Source organism: Gadus macrocephalus, chromosome 1 (assembly GCF_031168955.1).
Source record: "Gadus macrocephalus chromosome 1, ASM3116895v1".
Lineage (NCBI taxonomy): Eukaryota > Metazoa > Chordata > Actinopteri > Gadiformes > Gadidae > Gadus > Gadus macrocephalus.
Genome location: NC_082382.1, coordinates 2,492,854 through 2,502,965, shown reverse-complemented (window position 1 = coordinate 2,502,965; position 10,112 = coordinate 2,492,854). Strand labels below are relative to the sequence as shown.

Sequence of the window (10,112 nt, the reverse complement as noted above, 5' to 3'; positions counted from 1 at the left end):
CAATCATACATTTACCCCTCCCCCCGTGGGAGTGCACAACCCTTTACTTGATCAGGTCAACTTGGGCTTTGTGTCCTCTGGCACGGTCTGATCAATCTGCTTTGATCGGACCGTGACCACTCACTAGTCACACAGGGAGTTATCATGGGTCACTTAGCGTCAGTGGGCACAGACCCCCCCCCCCCCCCCCCAATCCTTCTTCACTACAAGCACGGCCACTGAAACAATGTTATTTCAGTGAACTAATATTTAACGTATTGTCAACTTTCAGGAATTGAAGAGTATTTCATATAAGGCAGTATATTTGTCAGGCTGGGAGTTTAAATATAGCCATTGGCCACCCAACACAGCCCGTGGCTTGTAAACGAAGCACTGCATGTGCTGACATGTCAGTCAGGCCCTTGCAGGGGAATGTCTTGTTCCTTCAGTCGCTATCTACCTAGTTGGAATTGTGGTTGAGTGACTCGGCCCTTGCAAGTGATGTTCCTATACAATCAGTTGTGCTGACACAGATAATCGCCCACATACACTAACAGAAGTGTTTCCTTTTTGTTCATTCCAAATACCTAAATGGTCCTTCAAAGCCCAGCACTGATGACAGACAGCAATCCGACAGACACTTGTCATTCTTTATTGGAGTGGATGTACGAAGTCAATATTGAAAAAGAAAGAGAAAACAAGGTGATGCTAAAGTCCCTAGTAGCATCTGTAATGAACTGCATATTTTTGTGGAAAGGACAACAGGCAATGCACAGGACAAACGAGACAAGTTTCTACTACAATCCTTGAGTAAAGCACAGGACAAAAAAACAAGTGATAAACCAAAGCCAAAAACAGTTGCACAGTGCATCTAGTGGAACATTGTTGCATAGAAGTGTTGAGTGTATGGTAAAGGTGACTATAAATCAACAGTTTAGTACACGTCTCCACCACCATAGTGAGTCCCCTACATAGAGGCCCGAGATACGAGAACTATAGAACACTGAGCGTTAAGAGGTTACCGGCCGCTACATCATCCATGACCCTGCAGTGCTCCAACCCTTCAAAATACCACTTTCAACGCTGTTCAGGATGTCAGTCTACAAAAATAGAAACACACAATCTTTAAATAATAAAATACAACGTCCCTCCGTATCCTGAGCACGGCTCATTCTCTCCTGCTTCACCTGATGGTGATTCAGGCGTGTTTGTATCAATTGCCGCCCGTCCTCAGCTAGCTCTGTTTCTATGCTCAGTGAGTGAAGAGTGTCTGTAAAACTGAGGTATGTTCTTATGTAGTTGAGAAATGACACCAATCACATCACAACCTGTGTTGTAACCCCCTTGACAAGACGCCTGCAAATGTCGTTGAAAAATAAAACAAGCAAACTGAGACGTCTACGGACAAAAGGTGAGAAACTATGTAGTGGGGAGGGGGGGGGGGCAACATGTGCATGATATGCGTTTCGAATCGGTCCAGCATAAAAGTCCAAAACCAAAAACTATTATGATTTGAGGCGAGCAGAAGATCTAATAAGAAATACCATGGTTTCTCCTACCAGGGAATGTAATCAGATGTCCACCTTTGAGAAAAGAACAAAACCATTGAAAAAGGAACCTCAAACAGCCCAAACAGAAACGATGGGAACGTGTACATACGTTGTGTAGAAGACATGAGGTAGTATAATACAAAAGGAAAAACATCTATAACATCCTAGTGTTTGTAAACCGGAAGACTACCGCAGGTTTGCTACTAACGCTGAGTAACAATGTTGACTCTTCAGATGTACAACCATCTGGGCAAGGGAAATCTAGAACATTCAAGCCTGAACCACTAACAAACTGCTGCTTCCACATTGTTCTGTGTACTTAATCTGATTCCATGTTCAAGTGAAAGCATGAAACCAAATCTTATAATCTGAAGATATTAGTACTGGGTTTACCTGACCATGAGGATCTCTCCAAGTTACCCTGCATTTGTTTTCACCATTGCTTTGATACTACAACTCTGTACATATGCACACCCCAATGACTTAATTCACAAGAGACAATTGATAAAAAAAAAAGGCGTTAATGGCGTAAAAAACAAAAAAACTATTGGCACACAATTAAAAATAACTTAAATGATCAAAATAAGCAATTCCCCCTGAATACCAAAGAAAAAACTATAACGTTCTTGCCTTCCTTATCAGAAGTCTATCTTTAACGAAAGCACAGTAGAAGAACAAAGCGTAACATTCACCGAAATATCTTTGCCCTGCCTTGAGAAGGCCCTATTAGCTCTAGGGGCATTACTCATGGTTCTTCTCGCTGGTCATCGTAGTGTTAGATTAAAGAAACTAAACCGTGGCAAACATTAACATGGTTTATCGTCAAGATCCAGAGAACAATGTACATTTCATCTGATTACAACCCAAGGCACAGTCGGCTGAGGAGGTGATTATCAGGGCAAATCATTAGAAAATGGTGCAAAGTGTGTTTTTTTGTTGTTTTAATGGTGTTCAATTGTATTCTATTTGAATCCTCCTCCCCTCCCCAAACAAAGACATGATTAGATAAAACCAATAGTTGAATTGATTATCCGTCAGAGAATAGGTCAGAACATGCAGTCTAAGCGGAGGAGACGTGACGACGGGGCTGTGAATGAGAAGGCACGAGAAGCGCAGCGTTGGGTTTGGCCGTGACCAGGGGTTCGACTTCACTCCTTTTTAGTGGACTTTATTAGTGGCCTTGGACTTCTAGAATACCTTTTTTCCTTCTTCTGCATCAGGTGAAAACACTAAAAGGAAACCATTGCCACAAGATTGAAATCTGCTAATGAACTCATTTTGACGGTAATACTGACCAAACAATCAATTTATTTAATATGCTAATCTTGAACAATTTCCCCCTTTCTGGGGATTTGCACTAGTAGACCCTGAAATGGCTTTGTCGTTTAAAGTGCAGAACAACTATTCTTGATATTTGTTTAAAAAAAAAGGGACATTTCTCAATGTATTTTTTGGAATATTTTAGGCCAACGATTAAGATTTCTTATTTTTGGGGGGGGGGGGGGGGGGGGCAAATCACAGAACCAACCGCAGACAACTTGTAGCATAAATATCCAAACTCAATAACACGTTCCCTTGATGTCTTCGGTCTGGACAGGAGTTTCACAGTCTTCAGTTGTACCCAGGAAGTCGCTCGCTCGGCACTCTATTGGGTGGCCTGGTGGGAGAGAGAGACAAATCACAGCAGCCGGTGAGCCGCGGTGTCCACCAAAGTTGGAGCAAAGAGAAAAACCATGAAAGCCTCCTCCAACGGAACCCAAAGAGCCGTGAACTAAGCTCTACTGCTGCTCCCGCCTGGATGCATAACGGGCCGTGTAACTTTGCCTCGGACCAACGGCGCCGAGGCAGCCTGAGCCAACAGAGGCCGCCTGAGCCAACAGAGGCCGCCTGAGCCAATAGAGGCCGCCTGAGCCAACAGAGGCCGCCTGAGCCAACAGAGGCCGCCCCAAGGCCCTTTTTTTTAGCGTAAACTGTGCCTCTATTTTAGTGCAACCGTTACTTACTATGAGACACTTATTTTCTGAATATAAGATGTTTGATCCATTGTTACATTTCATTTAGGGCATTTAGCAAAGGCTTTTATACAAAGCGACTTACAATAAAGCACATTCGTCAGAAGAAGATGACACGAAAAATCATTGTTGGTACAGTGAGGATGTTCATAGAACAAAGATAGCTAGGATAACACGCTACACAACCAAGTACTATATGTACGACATACAATAAGTGTGTACATGAAGTTGACTATGTTGTCTATTTAAGTGGTCTATGAAAGGTCTCGTGCACACAGATACCCTTGTGGCTCCAGTGTGTTGGACATGTACCGTGGGCCACGTCGCAGGCTGTTTGCAGGCTGCTGAGTCAGGGAGCCGCTGGTGCATTCTGCAGTCTGCCCTCTGACTCACTTTGCAACCCCCTGGGTCCACCCTCCGCAGGGGGTGGGCCACAAGCTCAGCACTTTATTTAGAAGGCAGCAACTGCTTCCAATCTACTGAATGCTGCGAGTACTGTGGTGATTGGTGGTGGTGGCTCTGGTCTGCTGACCACTAGAAGTCAGCCACATCTTTTAACAGGCCTTGATACATTAAACCCTTTTTAATGTTTTTTCAAACAAGGAAAACCTGTCTTTCAGTCGCCTCAGAAGGAGAGCCAGAGCTGTTGCAGCATACGGCAGACGTTGGCTCTCAATTGCTCCTGCACAGGCTGCCTGGGCACCAACTATAGACGACATTTGTATAGTCAAGATCTGCCAATACTAACTAATGGGCAATGTTGCTGTCTGACGCGCTCGCGTTGGGCCTGTCTGACCCACATAGGCTGATATGCCAGTTGTTGTCAGGGATTTTTCCCACAATGCTGTTATGCAAGACACTTAAGCCATGGGGAGGGATTTGGAGCTTACGTTAGCGAGGCAGAGGCGCGGCATGTTGTGATAGCCTGCGCTGACTCAGCGGATTTTCAGGGGGGGGGCGGGTTATTGAATTAATACCCTGGGTTAACCTTTTGTTTGTCAACCCCTGCATTAACATTATAACCAGATGGTGTTCACAGCTACAGCAACAGCTCTAACCAGCCAGGGTGTTTCCAAGGGTAGGTAGGTAGCCCACTTCAGCCTAAAACCAACCAAAATAGTTCACATAATCCCCCTTTAAAATCATACAATTAAACAAGGAGATTGATGGACTGCGCTTGCGAAGCAAAATGGTGGAGCATCCCAAACACACGTCCATTTTGAACAATTGCCACTCCCATTTAGTTTGACAGCAGCAAATGGGAAGCGCACAGCAGAGAGGTTTCAGGAACAGATTTAAGCTTGTTGGGATCAATTAAAGAGGAAAACAACCTCATCACCGGAGAGTTTATACAGCGACAGGGCCACTGGTAACCAGGTCAGCTGTAAGCTAGTGCGATTTGAAGAAGACTAATGAGGTGGATGGTTAGAGGAAGAGACACGTGATACATTTTGCACACACACACACACACACACACACACACACACACACACACACACACACACACACACACACACACACACACACACACACACACACACACACACACACACACACACACACACACACACACACACCTTTTATTAGTCTAGCATCTGCTTGGAGCAGGTACACACCGCTAAGACACACACCAGTGTTGGCATCTGTACCTCCAAATGGCAGATCGATATGTTCAATATTAAAAATAACTACAAAAGCCGTTATTGAGATACTGGTTTTGATGTCAGCCGTTCCTATTGGAGCGGTCATTATTGTAATCCTTGTCTCCCGTGGAGAACTCCCACCTACGTGGACTAGCCAGTACGCGCCGGCGAGCGTACTTCCAACAACAATGTAACCTGGGCGGGTTTAATAATGGTTAAAGCATGTCGTTGGTCATAACAAACATTGAGAATACCATCGGACACAGACCGTAGTCAGCCAAGAGGGGGACTGTGGGGGTCTGGAAAAGCGGTGGGGCGAGGGCATGAGGACAAAAAATTCTGACACCGCTTATTTTGTCCCGGCGGTAACAAACTAGTAGGTATAATAGCCTTACTGAGGTAGGTAATTCCATAGAAACTTACGGGTTAGCATAAATGAAGGGGTTAACGAGCGCCTGCCATGACTCTGGGCCATACAGCTTTGTAAGCTATCTCACGTCAACACATTTGTTGTCTACAGACGGTCAAGATGTGTCCAAAAGGTTCTGCAATGACCAACGTCCATACAACTGACGGCATTTATAGGTACATCCATGCAAGGCTCGAGTACGATAAGTTTCCATTTTAGTCATAATTCATAAGTCTTTCGTTGTCTTGTGCATTTTATATTGCAACGGCTTCTTCATTCTTGTACTAGATTGAGAACAGCAAGAGCTCTTAATTAATTTAATTACCAGGTAGCTATGGAAAACAGCGATGCGACTCCCGACTAACTTCTAACCATTAACGAAGTAGTTTACGCATGTATGGTATTGTTTTAGGCACTCTCTAAAACATTGCTGTTCGACCACAAACTGACCCAGAATGAATGTGCGTTATTGTTACAAATGAATCTTCGGATCGGACCCACTCTCCCAAACTAGAGCGTAATGCCCGAAAACTGGGCATTAGATGTAAAACGTATTGAATGATGATAATGTAAGGGCCCCTGACTGCAGCCTTCCACCAAGCATCAAGAAAGAAGTTTGGCATCAAACCTACGGTGTTCAGACCTCCTGAATTAACTCCTTAGATTAGTTTGAGGAGAGCAATAATTCCAAAGCAGTTGTTTTTACAAAGCATTTTTGTGGAGGAAAGACTGATAAAAAGGTTCAATACTACATACTAGGCCTAATATATTCGACCTGAATGAGTCAATCCCCTATATAATAACAATAATGAGCCGGAACAGGAGAGTAGGGTTAAAAGTTTGGTTAGGGTATTGGTTATTGGCATTCACCAAGTTGGCATCTTTAAATATTTAGAAACTAATAGTGGAAAGATGTCGTACTTAGTTACAGTACTTAGCTGTATAGCATCTTACCCTCTCTATCTTGAGTGTATACAGTGAATTGGTTAACCTTAAGATTGTTAGAGCGTGCCTCTTGGTTCTTTGATCATCCTTACTGTACCGACAGCGATATATTGTTTGACCTTCTTGACATATGTACCTATTGTAAGTCGCTTTGGATAAAAGCGTCTGATAAATGCCATGAATTCAAGTGAAAGGACATTAAACGTATGTCGAGATACTCCCAACACACCCACCTGGGGCGGGTCAGCAGGTCACCTGGTCCACGCGGGCCTGTAGCTGGAAGGCGTCGGGCCGGTCCTGAGGGTTCACCGCCAGCATGTCCATCAGCAGCTGCTTCACGCCTTCCGACATGGAGGAGCGCCGCCGCTGCGGAATGTGAAGCACCATCTTTGGGTTCTCTAGCAGCGCCTCGCCCACCGGCACTATGTCCTCCCCCTGACGCACGTACGTGCCCAGCAGCTCCCGCTTGGACTCGGCGTCGATGAAGGTGATCCGCTCCAGCATGGCCCAGATAATGATGCCCAGGGCAAAGATGTCCGCCTTGGCCGTGTAGTGGCCCTCCCACACCTCGGGCGCCATGAAAAAGTCAGAGCCGCACGCCGACGACAGCCAGTACTTGTTGATGTTGGAGGTGCGGTTCTTGTTGTGGTTGTCCTCTCCGTCCTTGCCCGAGCACGCCGCCGAGCCGCCCAGGCCGGCGCAAACCTTGCTGAGGCCGAAGTCCGCCACCTTGAGGACGGGCGTGCCCGACTTCTCCGAGATGAGGATGTTGTCGGGCTTGAGGTCGCGATGCACAATGTTGTTGTCGTGCAGGAAGGCCACAGCGCTGGTGAGCTGCAGCATGAAGCTGCTGTTGGTGCCCGGGTCCGGCCGCCGGGAGAGGATGAACTGGTTGAGGTCTCCGCCTTCACAGAACTCCATGACGAACCACAAGTAGCAGGGCTCCTCAGGGTGGCTCAACACCCGCTCGCCTGCAGGACAGGGGCACAACCAGGGCCTGGGTTAGGCATTAGAGTTTATTGGGCCATCTATTTGGATAACTGATTAGGTCGACAGAGGTGCCTCCATAACTAGAATAGGGTGAATTAGAACAACACAGGTTATTTTGTTCTCTCCATGGAACCCTCTCAGCTAAACATCTGAAAAGTAATGACTTGGGTTCCTGGCCTGAGGAGTAGATTCTGTGTAATAAATGTAGTGCTGGCCTGCTTTGATCATTATGTGTGCAAGCAAAATGCTTGTGTGATTCCTCTGCATGTTCAAGTCAATACAAAAATGGTTTAGAAGTGCAAAGTACCAAGTTCTTGTGCACATTACACACAGCCATGAGATATGTCGGTCCCATGCCACAGCTGTGGGTCATTTGAAGCCAACAACAGGATCGGTGTTCTTGTTTTTCTGTTCTGACAGTTCATAATTTTCACAAGATACCTTTCCACATTACCAACAAATTAACACGCAACTCGCTGACCAACATTAAACAGGGATGTTCGGTTCAGCTCAGGAGTTCAATCCCAGATCAGGCTTGGCTGCCTGGAGCCGACTCCATTTTGCCTTGCCTCGCCTCGCCTCGACTCGCCTCAGGACACCGCCCCCCCCCCCCCCCCCCCCCCAAACACCAAACCACGTTAAGGCGACAGGAAACCTCACACAACTCGTTGAAACGCTATCGTGGATTAAACCGAGATGTTTAATCAATTATTCATGACATAACAAACCCGAGGTAGCAACAAAGTAGCCAACGTGTAAACTGGCGAGTGACGTAACAGCCAACAATGTTTGGACGCAATGTTACCGCTCAGCTCGAGAAGACCCAGATTTGACTCACTTTAAGATCAGGATTACATTGCTGAAGTTAAAACAAAGACCATATACGAAGCAATTATCAGAAAAATGTGCCATTCAAAGCGTTGCTGGCTTATCAATGGTGGCTTATCAATCGGCACGATGTAGGCTATACGACGGTGAAACACAACACATATCAAGGTCCTAAAATTGCTTCTCTGGCATTAACAGTGTCGTGTGTTTAATCATGACTGACATTACGTTATTGACATCTAAATCATCTGTAGAGTGAGTAAGACAGGAAGACATGGGTGAGAGAGGGGAAGACATGCAGAAAAGGACTACGGGCAGGACCACGAATCGAATCCGGGTTGCTGGGGTCAGGACTGGGCCTTGAAAGTACGCTCTACCAGGTGAACCACCGGGATAAAGCGCCCGGAACAGTACCTTTTAACGAGGTCTCCACCAGGCGCAGGTACTGCCGGGAGCGCTTGTTCCCGTGGCTCATCTTCTGGGCCAGGCCGTTCCTCTGGAGCACGCACTCCTCTAGCTGCACCACGTTCTGGTGGCGCTTCTCCAGACTGGCCAGGGCCCAGAACTCCTGTAGGGCCAGCTCTACGTTCTCCGGGGCGTCGCATCGGAGTTTCTTCACCGCCACTTTCGCCCCTGAGCGCCTAGCCACGGCTTCGTACACCACGCCGTAGCTGCCTCGGCCCACCTCCCGCAGGATGTTGTATCTGGGGGACATGACCCGCCTCTCGATGCTGCTGCCGCCGTTCTTCTGGAAGACGTGTGTGTCATCTATCTCTGTGTCGTCGTCTTCATCCGTGTTCCCCATGCTCAACGATTTCAGCACATTTGTAATTTCCCTTTTGGTTGATTTATCTTGTGTTGCGGTTTGTCTGCAGCATGCTCGCACACTCCTGGTGCGCCTTGGCCTGGGGCCCCCCGCGGTCTCCATGGGGCCTCCCTTCAGGACTCGGGCAGAAGGGCACCGGAGCTCCGCATGTTGTCGATGGACGCGACGGGTCCAGTGCAGCCACAACACTCGTTCAGCTAGGACACTTGTTCAGCCTCTGTTCTGGGACTGGAAAAACAGACATTAGTACAAAGTGTCCGCGCAGTTGAACATCGAAGGGAGGGGAGGACGAGTGTTGCCAGATTGGGACACATTTCCGCCAAATCTGGCAACCCTGGCTGTAGAGCGCTGTGGACAGGGTTGTGATTGGGCGAGAAATTTGGCCCAATCTGGCAACACTGGGAAGGACTCCTGTCCCGGGCCAGTCCATTCAGAAAAGAACACGGGGTATCGATGTCAATTCAAGACTGTTTAGATGTCACCAACTGCGTGTGACAGACACGATTAAACACACGACAAAGTTATTGCCCAAGCAGCAATTGTAGGACCTTGTCGTGTACAGCGTGCCGATTGAAAAGCATACTTGTCAACCCCTTTTTATGTGCACATTTTCTGATGACATTTTTCTGATAAGAGCTTCTTATCTGGTCTTTGTTATTTCATTTAACAATGTAATCCTTATCAAATAGAGTCAAGTCTTTCTCAAACCCTTCAACTCAATGTTAGTGTTTACTTTCCCCCGTTACCCCTGCCAGGCTCGGAGAATGGTTCGTCCCAGCGTGGTGCTTCATGTGCTCCTGATCAAAATGCAACATCGGGTGGAGGGGGCGGGTCCCACGTTGGGCCAATGGGTTCACGTCATCATTATACAACCATGGTTCAAATGCTAACCACCACCTCAGCCCAGAGACCCGTTGCATAATCTTGGAA

The 10,112-nt window shown here is 46.9% G+C and overlaps 1 protein-coding gene across 2 annotated transcripts; it reads right to left on the bottom strand.

The window, feature by feature from the left end:
• Positions 1-610: 610 nt before the first annotated feature.
• LOC132465594 (serine/threonine-protein kinase 35-like) lies at positions 611-9,813 on the bottom strand. Of its 2 annotated transcripts, none has more exons than XM_060062301.1 (3): positions 8,771-9,813; positions 6,794-7,509; positions 611-3,186 (listed from the first exon to the last, which is right to left on the bottom strand). In XM_060062301.1, exons 1-3 carry the CDS (start codon positions 9,282-9,284, stop codon positions 3,175-3,177), a joined length of 1,242 nt encoding a protein of 413 aa, XP_059918284.1. In that variant the 5' UTR covers positions 9,285-9,813; the 3' UTR covers positions 611-3,174. The 2 variants fall into 2 exon arrangements, with proteins under 2 accessions (XP_059918284.1, XP_059918276.1); XM_060062293.1 differs by having other exon boundaries at positions 6,772-7,509; positions 8,771-9,786.
• Between the last annotated feature and the right edge of the window lie 299 nt (positions 9,814-10,112).